A 17117-nucleotide genomic window follows, 5' to 3' on the forward strand; every position below is an offset into this window, starting at 1 on the left:
TTTAATCAGGTCTGATAATTTATTTTCTTTAACTACAGTCACCACGGTAACATATGGTTTCTCCTATGCAAATATTCCTCCTTAACGTCGGTCGAATGACTGGGGTAGGCGGAGCCTAGGAGGGATCATGTGACCAGCTTTGCTGGGCTCTTTGCCATTTCCTGTTGGGGAAGAGAATATCCCACAAGTAAGGATGACGCCGTGGACCGGACACACCGTTGGAGAAAGCAATTTATCAGGTAAACATAAATTCTGTTTTTGCTTCTTCTGAGGCTGTTTTTGGGAGAAAGGTTCTTCAAGCAGTGGTGCCTTCCGTTTAGGTTCCTGTCTTGTCCCTCCCTTTCATCTGTGTCCTATTGCTTTGTTATTGTTATCCCACAAGTAAGGATGACATCCATGGACTCGTCATATCTTTGTAAAAGAAAAGTAAATTTATGCTTACCTGATAAATTAATTTCTTTACGATATGACGAGTCCACAGCCCACCCTGTTCTTTTTAAGACAGTTTTTTGTAAACTTCAGTCACCTCTGCACCTTTTAGCCTTTCCTTTTCTCTTCCTAAACCTTCGGTCGAATGACTGGAGGGGAAGGGAGGGGCTATATATACAGCTCTGCTGTAGTGCACTTTGCCACTTCCTGTTAGCAGGAGGTTAATGTCCCACAAGTAAGGATGAAATCCGTGGACTCGTCATATCGTAAAAGAAATTAATTTATCAGGTAAGCATAAATTTACTTTTTACGTACTAAATTAGGATTTCTTCCTAAGGTTGTTCTGATCGGAACATTAATCAGGAGATTGTTGTTTCTTCTTTATGTCCTTATCTTTCTTCTCAAACGACTTCTGCACAATTTAGATGTGGTCCGTGCTTTAAAGTTTTACCTACAGGCGACTGAGGACTTTCGGCAGTCTTCTTCTTTGTTTGTGAATTTCTCAGGAAAATGTAAGGGACAGAAAGCTACGGCTACTTCTCTTTCCTTTTGGCTGAAGAGTATCATACATCTTGCATGTGAGACTGACTGCTGGACAGCAGCCTCCCAAGAGGATTATGGTTCATTCCACGAAGGCTGTTGCTTTCTCATGGACATTAAAAAATGAAACTAATGTAGAACAGATTTGCAAGGCTGCAACTTCGTCTTCTCTTCAAACTTTTTCAAAGTTTTACAACTTTTACACTTTTGTCTTGGCTGAGGCACTTTTGGGAGAAAGATTCTTCAAGCAGTGGTGCCTTCCGTTTAGGTTCCCTGTCTTGTCCCTCCCGTATCATCTGTGTACTATAGCTTGGGCATTGAATCCCATTGGTAATTAAGATGATCCGTGGACTCATCGTGTCATAAAAAATAAAAGAAAATGAATGCTTACCTGATAAATGTATTTCTTTTTTGACACAATGAGTCCACGGCACGCCCTGTTCATGTAAGGCAGGTTGTGGGTTATTATAAACTTCAGACACCTCTGCACCTTGGCTTTCTTTCATGTAATTGGCAAGAGTCCATGAGCTAGTGACATATGGGATATAGAATCCTACCTGGAGGGGCAAAGTTTCCCAAACCTCAAAATGCCTATAAATACACCCCTCACCACACCCACAATTCAGTTTTACAAACTTTGCCTCCTATGGAGGTGGTGAATTAAGTTTATGCTAAGGTTTCTACGTTGACATGCGCTTCTCAGCATTTTGAAGCCCAATTCCTCTCAGAGTACAGCGAATGTCAGAGGGATGTGAAGGGAGTATCACCTATTGAATGCAATGGTTTTCCTCACGGGAGATCTATATCATAGGTTCTCTGTTATCGGTTGTAGAGATTCATCTCCTACCTCCCTTTTCAGATCGACGATATACTCTCATATACTATTACCTCTACTGATAACTGTTTCAGTACTGGTTTGGCTATCTGCTATATGTGGATAGTTGTCTTTTTGGTAAGTATGTTTTTTATTACTTAATACACCCCATTCTTGGCGCGAGAATTTTTTGGCGAGAAAGTACGTTTGTTGATGCAAGTTCGTCATTTCCGACGTCGTAGGTGATGCAGAGTTCTTACAGAGGGTTGCGTCGTTAGTGACGTGAGTGTGTCATTTCCGGATGTTGTTGGCACCAAACATTTTTCAGTTACTTTGTGCGTCATACTTGTTGCCAAAATTTTTCATTAATTTAATACCACATTGCTATTTGCCTCTTGCTTTTTTTCTATGTCAGAGGGCTATGCTATTTGCATTTTTTCCCATTCCTGAAACTGTCATATAAGGAAATTGATAATTTTGCTTTATATGTTGTTTTTTCTTTTACATTTTGCAAGATGTCTCAATCTGATCCTGTCTCAGAAGTATCTGTTGGAACTTTGCTGCCTGACATCGGTTCTACCAAAGCTAAGTGCATTTGTTGTAAGATTGTGGAAATGATATCTCCGAATGTCATTTGTAATAGTTGTCTTGATAAACTTTTACATGCAGATAATGTGTCCATCAGTAATAGTACATTGCCGGTTGCAGTTCCTTCAACTTCTAATGTACATGATATACCTATGAATTTTAAAGAATTTGTTACTGATTCTATTCAGAAGGCTTTGTGTGCATTTCCGCCCTCTAATAAACGTAAAAGGTCTTTTAAAACTTCTCATAAAGTTGATGAAATTTCAAATGACCGACAACATAATGATTTATCCTCCTCTGTTGAGTTAAAATGGAGTATATTCGTTCTTTGTTAAAAGAAGTGTTAATTTCTTTGGATATTGAGGATGCCAGTCCTCTTGACGTTAAGACTAGTAAATGTTTAAACTCTGTTTTTAAACCTCCTGTGGTTACTCCAGAGGTTTTTCCTATTCCTGATGCTATTTCTGATATGATTTCTAAGGAATGGAATAAGCCGGTACTGCTCTTATTCCTTCTTCAAGGTTTAAAAAATGGTACCCTTTACCAGCAATTTCAATAGAGTTTTGGGAAAAGATCCCCAAAGTTGATGGGGTTATTTCTACTCTTGCTAAACGTACCACTATTCCTATGGAAGATAGTACTTCTTTTAAAGATCCTTTAGATAGGAAACTTGATTTTTATCTGAGGAAAGCCTATTTATATTCAGGTCATCTTCTCAGGCCTGCAATGTCTTTGGCTGATGTTGCGGCTGCATCAACTTTTTGGTTGGAGAACTTAGCGCAACAAGACCTAGCATTGTTCGCTTACTGCAACATGCTAATCATTTTATTTGTGATGCCATTTTTGATATTATCAAAATTGATGTTTGATCCATGTCTTTAGCTATTTTAGCTAGAAGAGCTTTGTGGCTTAAATCTTGGAATGCTGATATGACTTCTAAGTCTAGATTACTATCTCTTTCTTTCTAAGGTAATAATTTATTTGGTTCTCAGTTGGATTCTATTATTTCAACTGTTACTGGGGGAAGAAAGTATTTTTGCCTCAGGATAAAAAAAAACTAAGAATAAATCTAAGGCTTCTAACAGTTTTCGTTCCTTTCGTCAATATAAGGAGCAAAAATCTAATCCTTTCCCCAAGGAATCTGTTTCCAATTGGAAGCCTTCCTCAAATTGGAATAAATCCAAGCCATTTAATAAACCAAAGTCAGCCTCTAAGTCCACATGAAAGTGCGGCCGTCATTCCAGCTCAGCTGGTAGGGGGCAGATTAAGGTTTTTCAAGGATGTTTGGATAAATTCTGTCCAAAATCAATGGATTCAGAGCATTGTCTCTCAGGGGTATCAAATAGGATTCAGAGTAAGACCTGTGAGAAGATTTTTTTTTCTCTCACGCATCCCAGCATATCCAGTAAAATCTCAGGCTTTGCTGCAGTGTGTTTCAGACCTGGAGTTTTCAGGGGTAATCATGCCAGTTCCTTTTCAGGAACAAGGTCTGTGGTTTTATTCAAATCTATTCATTGTCCCAAAGACGGAAAATTCATTCAGACCAGTTCTGGATCTGAAAATTTTGAATCGTTATGTAAGAGTACCAACTTTCAAGATGGTGACTATAAGGACTATTCTGCCTTTTGTTCAGCAAGGACATTATATGTCCACAATAGACTTGCAGGATGCATACCTTCATATTCTGATTCATCCAGATCATTATCAGTTCCTGGGATTCTCTTTTCTAGACAAGCATTACCAATTTGTTGCTCTTCCATTTGGCCTAGCAACAGCTCCAAGAATCTTTTCAAAGGTTCTCGGTGCCCTGCTTTCTGTAACCAGAGAGCAGGGTATTGCGGTGTTTCCTTATTTGGACGATATCTTGGACGATATCTTTACGTTCTGCAGAATCTCACACGAATCAACTAGTGTTGTTTCTTCGGAAACATGGTTGGAGGATCAATTTACCAAAAAGTTTCTTGATTCCTCAGACAAGGGTCACCTTTTTAGATTTCCAGATAGATTCAGTGTCCAGTGTCCATGACTCTGTCTCTAACAGTCTCAGTCATTCCCTTCAGTGGCTATGTGCATGGAAGTTTTTCGGCCTCATGACTGCAGCATCGGACGCAATTCCTTTTGCTTGTTTTCACATGAGACCTCTCCAGCTTTGTATGCTGAATCAATGGTGCAGGGATTATACAAAGATATCACAATTAATACCCTTAAATCCCATTGTTCCACACTCTCTGAAGTGGTGGTTAAATCACCAGCGTTTAGTTCAAGGGGCTTCTTTTGTTCGGCCAACCTGGACTGTGATCACTACAGATGCAAGTCTTTCAGGTTGGGGAGCTGTCTGGGGATCTCTGACAGCACAAGGGGTTTGGAAATCTCAAGAGGAGAGATTACCAATCAATATTTTAGAACTCCATGCAATTCTCAGAGCTCTTCAGTTTTGGCCTCTGTTGAAGAGAGAGCTGTTCATTTGTTTTCAGACAGACAATATCACAACTGTGGCATATGTCAATCATCAGGGTGGGACTCTCAGTCCCCAAGCTATGAAAGAAGTATCTTGGATACTTGCTTGGGCGGAATCCAGCTCCTGTCTAATCTCTGCGGTGCATATCCCAGGTGTAGACAATTGGGAGGCGGAATTATCTCAGCCGTCAGACTTTACATCCGGGGGAGTGGTCCCTCCATCCAGATGTGTTTTCTCAGATTGTTCAGATGTGGGGTCTTCCAGAGATAGATCTGATGGCCTCTCATCTAAACAAGAAACTTCCCAGATACCTGTCCAGGTCCAGGGATGTTCAGGCGGAAGCAGTGGATGCGCTGACACTTCCTTGGTGTTATCAACTTGCTTATATTTTCCCACCTCTAGTTCTTCTTCCAAGAGTGATCTCCAAAATCATCATGGAACAATTGTTTGTGTTGCTGGTGGCTCCAGCATGGCCTCACAGGTTTTGGTATGCGGATCTTGTTCGAATGTCCAGTTGCCAACCTTGGCCACTTCCGTTAAGGCCGGACCTACTGTCTCAAGTTCCGTTTTTTCATCAGGATCTCAAATCATTAAATTTGAAGGTATGGAAATTGAACGCTTAGTGCTAAGTCATAGAGGTTTCTCTGACTTAGTAATTAATACTATGTTACAAGCTCGGAAATCTGTCTCTAGAAAGATTTATTATTGAGTTTGGAAGACTTACATTTCATGGTGTAATTCTCATAATTTCTCTTGGCATTCTTTTAGAATTCCTAGAATTTTACAGTTTCTTCGGGATGGTTTGGATAAGGGTTTGTCTGCAAGTTCCTTGAAGGGACAAATCTCTTCTCTTTTTCTGTTTTATTTCACAGAAAGATTTCTAAACTTCCTGATATTCACTCTTTTGTACAGGCTTTAGTTCGTATTAAGCCTGTCATTAAATCAATTTCTCATCCTTGGAGTCTTAATTTGGTTTTAAGAGCTTTACAGGCTCCTCCATTTGAGCCTATGCATTCTTTGGACAATAAACTACTTTCTTGGAAAGTATTGTTCCTTTTGGCCATCTCTTCTGCTAGAAAAGTTTCTGAGCTTTCTGCTCTTTCTTGTGAATCTCCTTTTCTGATATTTCATCAGGATAAGGCGGTTTTGCGGACTTCATTTAAATTTTTTATCTAAAGTTGTGAATTCTAACAACATTAGTAGAGAAATTGTTGTCCCTTCCTTGTGTCCTAATCCTAAGAATTCTTTGGAAAGATCCTGAAATTCTTTGGATGTGGTGAGAGCTTTGAAATATTATGTTGAAGCTACTAAAAATTTCAGGAAGACTTTTAGTTTTTGTTATATTTTCTGGTCCTAGGAAAGGTCAGAAGGCTTCTGCTATTTCCTTGGCTTCTTGGTTAAAGCTTTTGATTAATCAAGCTTATTTGGAGTCGGGTCAGGCCCTGCCACAGAGAATTACAGCTCATTCTACTAGATCAGTCTCCACTTCGTGAGCTTTTAAGAATGAAGCTTAAGTTGATCAAATTTGCAGAGCGGCAACTTGGTCTTCTTTACATACATTTTCTAAATTCTACCGTTTTGATGTATTTGCTTCTTCAGAAGCAGTTTTTGGTAGAAAAGTTCTTCAGGCAGCTGTTTCAGTTTGATTCTTCTGCTGATGTTTTAAGTTTTTCTGGACATTTAAAGAATAAATTTATATTTTGGGTTGTGGATAATTTTTCAGCGGATTATGGCTGTTTGTTTTTATCCCTCCCTCTCTTGTGACTCTTGCGTGAAGTTCTACATCTTGGGTATTGATATCCCATACGTCACTAGCTCATGGACTCTTGCCAATATGAAAGAAAATAATTTATCAGGTAAATTCTTACATAAATTATGTTTTTCCTTTCTTTCCTTAACTTCGGTAAGAGGGAAGGGAGGAGCTATTTAACAGCTCTGCTGTGGTGCTCTTTGCCTCCTCCTGCTGACCAGGAGGTGAATATCCCATTAGTAATTAAGATGATCCGTGGACTCATTGTGTCAAAAAAATAAATACATTTATCGGGTAAGCATACATTTTCTTTTTTTAAGGGTATTAAAATAGGATGTCTTTTTTTTTTTTTTTTTTTTTTTTTTTTATAATTTCGTTGTTTTTTTTTGTAATATTTTTTTTATTTTTTTGTAATGGTAGGTTATAGTGTAAGGCAGGTTAGGTTAGGTTTTATTTCAAAGGTAAGTTTGTATTATTTTAACTAGGTAGTTAGTAAATAGTTAATACCTATTTACTAACTAGTCTACCTAGTTAAAATAAATTCAAACATACTTGTGAAATAAAAATAAAACCTAAGCTAGCTACAATATAACTATTAGTTATATTGTAGCTAGCTTAGGTTTTATTTCACAGGTATTTAGTTTTAAATTGGAATTATTTCGTTAATAATTGTAAATTTAATTTGATCTAATTTATTTATTTTAAAGTTAGGCGGGTGTTAGGGTTAAGTTTAGGGTTAGTGGTTAATAGTTTAATTTAACTTGTTGCGATGTGGGGCTGGCGGTTTAGGGGTTAATAGGTTTATTTAGTTAATAAGTGTAAATTTAATTTAGCTATATTTGTATTATGTTCGTTATGGGGTGTTAGGGTTATGTTAGGGTTAGGGGTTAATATAGTTTAATTTAGCTTGTTGCGATGTGGGGGGCTGGCGGTTTAGGGGTTAATAAATGTAGTATAGTGGCAGCGATATCAGGAGCGGCAGATTAGGGGTTATTTTTATTTAGGTAGCGGTGATATTGAGAGCAGCAGAGTAGGGGTTAATAACTGTAGGTAGGTGTCAGTGTTGTCAAGGGCAGCAGATTAGGGGTGTTTAGACGTAGGGGTTTATGTTAGGGTGTTAGGTTTAAACTGTATTTTAATTTCCCTATAGACATCAATGGGGCTGTGTTACTAACTTTTGTTTCTGCGATCGCAGGTGTTGTTTTTTTTTTTTTTTGACTTGCTCTCCCCATTGATGTCTATGGGGAAATCGTGCACGAGCACGTCAAACACAGCGCTTGTTTTGGTTCCAGACTCTCAGCTTGAGCTATGGGGGACTGTCCGAAGGTGGATGGTGCTATATCTACGCTTGCGAAGCGGACGACAATTCCCCTTCGTTGTTTAAAGAGCCCATGGATAAAAAGTTGGAAAACATGTTAAGGATAATGTTTCAGCACACAGAAATTGTTTTTCAACAGGCAGCTTAATCCTAACCGCATGCATATGATGGTTAATCTTTTTTTTTTAAAGTAAATTCAGTAATTTGTGGTAGAAATTAATCTGATTATCCCCCCACAACTCACTCAGGTTGTCCGTGACTCTTTTTCTATCAGCGTCCTCATCAGTGAAAACAAATGGCTTTTTTTTTTAAATCATCATGCTTATAAAGTTTGTCCATAATCAATGCTGTATCCATGGTTTTCATGATTTCAAAACTGGGTGCCTGGTACAAGTAGAAAAAAGTTTCAAGGTTCAAACTCAAATATAAAAGTTCAAATTATCAAAATTTGGAGTGCTATATCCTAAAGCAAAATAAAAAATGAATTAGGATATGCACAGACCCACAAGTTTTGCAAATGCCAGGGAGGACTTACTGGTCTTTAAGTTAAATAAAACTTAACATTTATTTCATTCTGGTAAAAAAGACATAACGTTGGGGGGACTTACGGGCCGCGGCCATCTTTCTGGTTGCACTGAGCTTCAGCTCCTGAGACATCCACCACTCTTACTCATATTTAACCTGAAATCTTGGCAATACACCATTGAACAAGATGGAGAAACTCGGCTGAAGGCACTCTGACCCAAGAGATAGGGTTTTGGATAGTAGTGCGGCTCCTCAGCCCTCAGTACCGGATTTTTAACTTTGAGGCCTTCCCCTATCTGAAGCCTCTTCTGTCCTCACAATTGCTGTGCCATTGTTGTGCAGCCAGTGCCCTACAGTATTGACCGAGCAATGGAACACACGCAGCTTAGTATGGCTAAGCTAATTTCAATTGTAGAGGAACATAGAATCCAATTGTGTGACGCCATAGAACAAGCTTTTCACTCTGACTCCCTCAGCTGCAAGAATATGAAAAAGCAGTCGCAGGCAGTAAACCCTCCTAGTCCTATTATGGAGGCTAATACAGGAGTGGAGCAGATTATTATACCCAACAACAGCAATAGCAGTGGCAAACCAACCCCTAACCCAATCGCTGAGATAATGCAGCCTGGTGGTCAAGTCGTAATAGAAGGATCGACACTTTGTATACTTAAAGATGTGACTATGCTGCAGCGATCCCCACACAGGCAGGCCACGGATGCTTGCCGATCTCCACAACTACTACTGAAAGTGGACAGTCGGCCCCACTCGATCGTTTTGGGATGCACAGAACAGGACTTGCTAAGCACGTTGGAGGGGAGCCACCATAGAGAGCTTCCAAACTCACCGCTAAAGGACGTTACATCAGAAACTCTGACCCCAGATGGAGGTTCAGATCGCAGCCACGCAGGAGACCAAGGGATAACTGCAATGCCAAGCACTTGCGCAACTCATGATGTTTCCATGGCGGATCAGGGAGGTGACTCTCATGGTTCCCAGGGTCTTGCGAGCGCCTATTCAGAAACGGTGACCAACAGATACACTTGCACACAAAGAGACTGTGTCATGCCTAGTACTAGACCTGGGAGCCCAGGTGGCTGTGACGCTCCTTCAGTGTCTCTCATGCTGGATTGCTGGAACGGCTGCTCGAGAGAAGTCATGAGCGATTTTGTTCCTTTGCAGAGTCTACTGTGTGAAGGACTGCAACCTGTTCAGTGTAGGTTTGGCGGCATATTTGTTTGGCCTTTCCATTGTGCAGACTCTCACATCTTTAGTACAGCTATGAAATGGAGCCGGAGGAGAACCGGTGTGGGATAATTGCGAGAGATTCAGAGAGGCCCAGGCTGCTCTCTCTCAAGGATCCTTGGTGCACAGCATTGAGTACATGCAAATTCCATTATGTTTAACTCATAAGCTATAATTTGATAACCTTTGGACCGTAATGTATGTGTATATGTGTGTTCAAGTGTGGAAGCAGGTGTCTATGCAGTTGAGACTTTTAGACATTACTCATCTATGTATGTGTATTGTTAATCTTTGGCTTAATTTGTCACTGAAAACTCTTTAGTCTGTTGTTGGTGGAGTTTAGATACAACTAGATTTACATACTAATATTCTAACAAATATACTAGCATACTAGACATTCAGATAGCAGATCGGTTTAATGCAACATGCTCCCTACTCTTTTGCAATATTCTTTTTATAGTTAATCATTCAGGGTCAAGTGTAACGTCATGTTGTGAGTGGCCAGGGCAGCGCGACCACAGTTTTTATATATTCTATCATACATAATAGACCCTTCATGACAGAATTGATTTTACATATTTGATAGTGGGGGAGTTATGTTAGTATTGCTATATCTATCCCTATATCTCAATAAGTTAATTTCAGTGACACTAAATATATTTTATTTTTCCTTTTGATCTACAGGCTCCAGGCACACTACCACCAGTTTAGAAAATAATTGGGATATATGCGCCTATATAGAATGTGCCAAGTTTAATCTATATGCTGAACTGCACTTTGTGGTCATCTCTTGACCATAGGGTGTTAGCTGTACTAGAATTTATATCTTGTTTAGAATGACATATTATTAGTATTGTAGCCTTAATCCCACTACTATAGAGTTAATTATACATGTGGGAGATATGTTAGTATCTATTATATTTATTGCTATATCCCATAAGCTAATCTAAGTGATACTAAATATATAGAATTTCTCCTGTGGATCTTCTGGTCTCAGGCACTCTGCCACCACTCTGGAAATTATAAGGGACATACATACACACATACATATACTGTATATAGAATAGGCCAAGGTCAATTTATATGCTGCCCTGCACTTATAGTTCTAGTCCAACCGTTTCCATTTAATGTTGGCTGTATTGGATTATATATTTTTTGTTTATAATTATATGCTATTAGTATTGCAGCCTTATTTACACTAAGTTCTCTACAAGTGTTGTATTGTCAGTATGCAGGAATAACTCTTAAGTGTGCTTCCTCAATTGTATTCCAAGGCCCAAAAGTGGCCTCTAGTCCTGCTCTAACTCCTCTATCATTTTAAGTTTATCTAGTAATATTAGGTCCAAGAGTGACCGATTGAGTCATGGGAGGAAATATAACCTACTGACATTTATGTTGTTCCTCCTGGTACTGTGGTACAGGTTAACACTGTTTGAGACCCAAAATATCTTGTACTTAGTTCCAGGAGGAAGAAAATAGAGGAATATATTTCTACATGCAGGGCTAGATAGGTTTTACATTTTAGCTTAAGTTTACTAGCGAATATATAATTTATTTGAGAAATAATGTTTTTACTCAATATCGCTAACTATATCTATAAGAACACATGTATGTGCATATAGCTCTGCCTTTTCTTTTGTTTATCACTTCTGTATTTTATTCCTCAATAAAAAACAAAAAAACAAAAACATAACGTTTCAATGCTGCCTTTGCACTTTTGTCAACTGTCATATAGGGTTCATAAGGTATGAACTTAAAAACAATATACATGATGCCACAACACCCTGGTTAAATACCATTCTGCTCTGCGTTGCCGCTCTCATGCCGTAGGCTAATAGTGATGTCATCACTGGTGGACACCATGTGACGCGTCACTCACTTTCAGCGTGTATTACAGGCGTATATTTATCCCGTGTTTGGTTCCTAATACAGTAAACGTGATTATTTAATCTGGCATGCATCCTTTTATACGGTTTCCATGGCAACCTTCAATATGTGCTTGTAATACATGCTGAATGTGAGACGTACGTCACATGGTATCCACCAGTGATGACGTCACTATTAGTTGACGGCATGAGAGCGGCAACGCAGAGGAGAATGGTATTTAACCAGGGTGTTGTGGTATCATGTACATTGTTTTTAGGTTCATACCTTATGAACCCTATATGACATTTGACAAAGGTGCAAAGGGAGCACCGAAACGTTATGTCTTTATAACCAGGATGAAATATATGTTAAGTTTTATGTTAGCTTAAAGTGCCTCTGCTTTTTTTACTTTTTATATATATATATATATATATATATATATATATATATATATATATATATATATATATATATACACATATACACACACACATATATATACTGTATGTATATATATATATATATATATATGTGTGTGTATATATATATATATATATATATATATATATATATATATATATATATATATATATATATATATATATAAAAAATACGAAAGGGGACTGCACTCTCACACCGGACAGGTCTGGGGTTAGCTGCCTGACTCTGGGGACAGCACAGCTTCCTGTAAGTGCCTGTGAGCATGTTACAGGGTCATTGGATGTGTACCCGGTCCGGTGTGAGAGTGCAGTCCCCTTCCGTGTTTTGTATATGTCTAGGGTGATTACATAAGCCTGTGCACGCTTCCTTTGTTTGTTTGGATTTGAGAGCTTGCATTGTGTGGCTGTTTTAGGGTCTCAGGTATTGGAAAGGATCTTGACGTGGTACCTGAGCTTGTCCCATTTGGCCAGATGCGGTAACTAACCTTTCCATTTTTGCTTTTAAATCTTAGCTGAGAGCTTGTAAGTGAGTGCTGGACTTTCTCTGTGTGTTTTATATATATATATGTATATATATATATATATATATATATATATATATATTTTACAAACTGTTTTGATTTATTAAAAATATATCTGAATTAGATGTACTGTATGCTAATGAGATTATTTGGCATTGTTTATTTTCTTTCTTGTTTCTCTAGGTAGACAATCCTGTATCCGTTCTCACACAAGAGATGAGTAAAAGCTTTTTGCAGTCCAAAAACGAAGCTGATAAATACAAGGTATGAAAAACCCAAGTACACTGTGTGATTTTTTTTTTTCCTCAGTGTTCATTTGCATCACTCTTGAGGGTGTGCAATGTTAATTTATACGCTTAGTTTTTACCAGCTGATACAGCTTTCTCTTACTTGGTGTATTCAGTCCACTGATTCATCCTTACTTGTGGGATATTCTCAATCCCTACAGGAAATGGCAAAGAGAGCACACAGCAAAGCTGTCCATATAGCTCCCCTCAGGCCCCGCCCCCCCAGTCATTCTCTTTGCCGCTCTATCAAGTAGCATCTCCACGGGGGTGGTAAAGAGTATGTGGTGTTAGATTTGTAGTTTTATTTCTTCAATCAAGAGTTTGTTATTTTAAAATAGTGCCGGTTTGTACTATTTACTCTGAGGCAGAAAGTGATGAAGATTTCTGCTGAGAGGAAAAAGATTTTAGCATGTTGTAACTAAAATCCATTGCTGTTCCCACGCAGGACTGTTGAGTACAGGAGAACTTCAGTTGGGGGGAACAGTTTGCAGGCTTATTCTGCTTAAGGTATGTTCAGTCATATTTTCTAACAAGACCTGGTAGTGCTAGAAGACTGACAGATATCCCATGAGGGAAGGTAAGCCATTTTCTGAGACACAGTATAGAAAGAGGGCTTCAGTTAAGGGCTTTAATACTGACAGACACTGTGATGGGCTAAATCGATTACTTTATTAGGGTAATCTTCTGTTATTAAGCGTTTTTGAACGTTGCAAACACTTTTTGGGGAATTTTTTTTTTCTACGCCTGGCATTTTAAGACAGCTATTCTGACTCAGAAAGGCCCCATAGCTCTAGAGTGAGAAGGAGGAGGCCTCATTTTCGCGCCTCAATTGCGCAGTTGATTTGCAACACAGCTCCATGCAGCTTCATGTGCAGAGCCTTTAGAGTACAGGAGGACTTCAGGGAGGCTTAATTTACACCTGCAAATAACCCTAAAGGAAGGTAAAGCCACAGCAAAGACTGTGGCATAGTACTGTAGTGGGTTAAACCGGGTATTTACTCATTTTGCTCCGGTTTGGGCATTAAGGGGTTAAACGATTTGTAAACTTGTGTGCAATCATTTCAAGGCATTAGGATCATGTGGTGAAAATTTAATTACGATCGGATGTTTTTTGATAATTTGGTAAAAAAGTGTGTGCCTTTTATTATTTAAAGAGACAGTAACGTTTTTATCAAAAGTATTTTTTTCAATATTTTAGTGTTGTCTGAGCCTGTCAAACATGTCTGAGTCTTCAGATAGACCTTGTTCTTTATGTTCAAAAGCCATGGCAATACCCCCATTGCATTTGTTTAAAGTGTGCACAAACATCTAAGCATTTTAAAGATCATCCAGTGACAATTAAAAATGCTGCCCAAGATGATTCCTTAACGGAGGGTAATGAGGATAGTCCTCTTTCCTCCCTTCCACGTGTCTACACCAGTTACGCCCGCGCAAGCGATGCCTAGTACCTCTAGCGCATTGGCCCCTGTTACTTTACAGCAATTAGCGGCAGTAATGGATAATTCCCTTGCAGCTTTTTTATCCAAACTGCCAGTTTTTCCAAGAAAGCGCGATAGCTCAGTTTTAAACAGAGATGAGCAATCTGAAGCTTTGGATAATGTATCTGTAGCACCCTCACAAAACTCAGAAGTAGCAGTGAGGGAAGGGCTGTCTGAGGGAGAAATTTCTGACACAGGGAAAATTTCTCAGCAGGCAGAGTCAGATTCCTTAGCGTTTAAATTTAAGCTGGAACACCTCCGCGTCCTGCTTAAGGAGGTTTTGGCTACGCTGGACGATTGTGACCCCATGGTGGTCCCTGAAAAATTGTGTAAAATGGACAGATATTTAGAGGTCCCTGTATACACTGAGGCATTTCCGATACCAAAAAGGGTGGCGGATATTGTGACTAAGGAGTGGGAGAGACCAGGTGTACCCTTTGTTCCCCCACCTATCTTTAAGAAAATGTTCCCCATAAACGACCCCAGGAGGGACGCGTGGCAGAAGGTCCCTAAGGTAGAGGGGGCTGTTTCAACATTGGCTAAGCGTACAACTATACCAATAGAGGACAGTTGTGCTTTCAAAGATCCTATGGATAAAAAATTGGAAGGCTTGCTAAAGAAAATTTTTGTTCAGCAAGGTTTTCTGCTTCAACCAATTGCCTGCATTATCCCGGTAACTACTGCAGCGGCTTTTTGGTTCGAGGCCCTGGAGGAGTCGCTCCAGAGGGAGACTTCATACGATGAGGTCATGGATAGAATTCACGCTTTAAAGCTGGCTAATTCTTTTTATCACTGATGCTGCTCTCCAATCAGCTAAATTAGCGGCGAAAACCTCAGGTTTTGCTATCATGGCGCGACGAGCACTTTGGCTCAAATCGTGGTCGGCGGATGTGTCGTCCAAAACGAAACTGTTAAATATTCCCTTCAAGGCGAAAACCCTTTTCGGCCCAGAGCTGAAAGAAATTATTTCAGATATCACTGGAGGCAAGGGCCATGTCCTTCCACAAGATAGGCCTTTTAAGGCAAAAAACAAGGCTAATTTTCGCTCCTTTCGCAACTTCAGGAGCGGACCTGCTGCAACCTCTGCTGCTGCAAAGCAAGATAACGCTTCCCAGCCCAAAGCAACCTGGAAACCCTTGCAGGGCTGGAATAAGGGTAAACAGGCCAAGAAGCCTGCTCCTGCTACCAAGACAGCATGAAGGGGTAGCCCCCAATCCGGGACCGGATCTAGTAGGGGGCAGACTTTCTCTCTTTGCTCAGGCTTGGGCAAGAGATGTCCCAGATCCCTGGGCATTAGAAATAGTTGCTCAGGGGTACCTTCTAGAATTCAAGGATTCTCCCCCAAGGGGAAGGTTCCACATTTCTCGTTTGTCTTCAGACCAAACAAAGAAACAGGCGTTCTTACGCTGTGTAGAAGATCTACTAAAAATGGGAGTGATACACCCAGTTCCAATTGCAGAACAAGGACTGGGCTTTTACTCAAATCTATTTGTAGTTCCCAAAAAGGAAGGAAATTTCAGGCCAATCCTGGATCTAAAAATTCTAAACAAATTCCTCAGAGTTCCGTCTTTCAAGATGGAAACCATTCGGACAATCTTGCCGATGATCCAGGAAGGTCAATATATGACTACCGTGGATCTAAAGGATGCATACCTACATATTCCTATCCACAAAGATCACCATCAGTTCCTAAGGTTCGCCTTTCTGGACAATCATTACCAGTTCTTTACCCTGCCTTTCTGGCTGGCTACTGCTCCCAGAATTTTCACAAAGGTGCTAGGGTCCCTTCTGGCGGTACTAAGACCGCGGGGCATTGCAGTAGCACCTTACCTAGATGACATCTTAATACAGGCGTCCTTTCACAGAGCCAAGGCTCATACGGACATCGTTCTGGCCTTTCTAAGGTCTCACGGGTGGAAGGTGAACGTAGAAAAGAGTTCTCTGTCCCCGCTCACAAGGGTTCCCTTCCTGGGAACACTAATAGACTCGGTAGAAATGAAAATCTTTCTGACAGAGGTCAGGAAGTCAAAACTGTTGAATACTTGCCGAGTTCTTCATTCCATTCCTCGGCCTTCCGTGGCTCAGTGCATGGAAGTGATTGGTTTAATGGTTGCGGCGATGGACGTGGTCCCTTTCGCCTGAATCCATCTCAGACCACTGCAACTGTGCATGCTCAAACAGTGGAATGGAGATTACACAGATTATCTCCTCAGATTCAAATGGACCAAAAGACCAGAGACTCTCTTCTCTGGTGGTTGTCTCAGGATCACCTGTCTCAGGGACTGAGTTTCCGCAGACCGGAATGGATCATTGTCACGACCGATGCCAGTCTGATAGGCTGGGGTTCCGGTCTGGAACTCCCTAAAGGCTCAGGGCCTATGGTCTCGGGAAGAATCTCTTCTCCCGATAAACATTTTGGAGCGGAGAGCGATATTCAATACGCTCCAGGCGTGGCCTCAACTAGCAGAGGCCAAATTCATCAGATTTCAGTCGGACAACATCACGACTGTAGCGTACATCAATCATCAGGGGGGGAACAAAGAGTTCCCTAGCGATGAAGGAAGTATCCAAGATTATCCAATGGGCGGAGGGTCACTCCTGCCATCTATCTGCAATTCACATCCCAGGAGTAGACAACTGGGAGGCGGATTTTCTAAGTCGTCAGACTTTCCATCCGCGGGAGTGGGAACTCCACCCGGAGGTTTTGCTCAACTAACTCAGCTTTGGGGCATTCTAGAGTTGGATCTGATGGCGTCCCGTCAGAACACCAAACTTCCCCTTTACGGATCCAGATCCAGGGATCCCAAGGCGGCATTGATAGATGCATTAATAGCGCCTTGGTCATTCAGTCTAGCTTATGT

General features: G+C 40.3%; 1 protein-coding gene across 1 annotated transcript in view; it reads left to right on the top strand.

The window, feature by feature from the left end:
• The window catches only part of SMC6 (structural maintenance of chromosomes 6), an 869177-nt gene that overhangs the window by 200325 nt on the left and 651735 nt on the right, over positions 1–17117 (top strand). Inside the window, 1 exon segment of the mRNA XM_053711237.1 lies at positions 12675–12755. Within this exon segment, the coding sequence (XP_053567212.1) occupies positions 12675–12755 (81 nt within the window).

Source organism: Bombina bombina, chromosome 4, assembly GCF_027579735.1.
Source record: "Bombina bombina isolate aBomBom1 chromosome 4, aBomBom1.pri, whole genome shotgun sequence".
Lineage (NCBI taxonomy): Eukaryota > Metazoa > Chordata > Amphibia > Anura > Bombinatoridae > Bombina > Bombina bombina.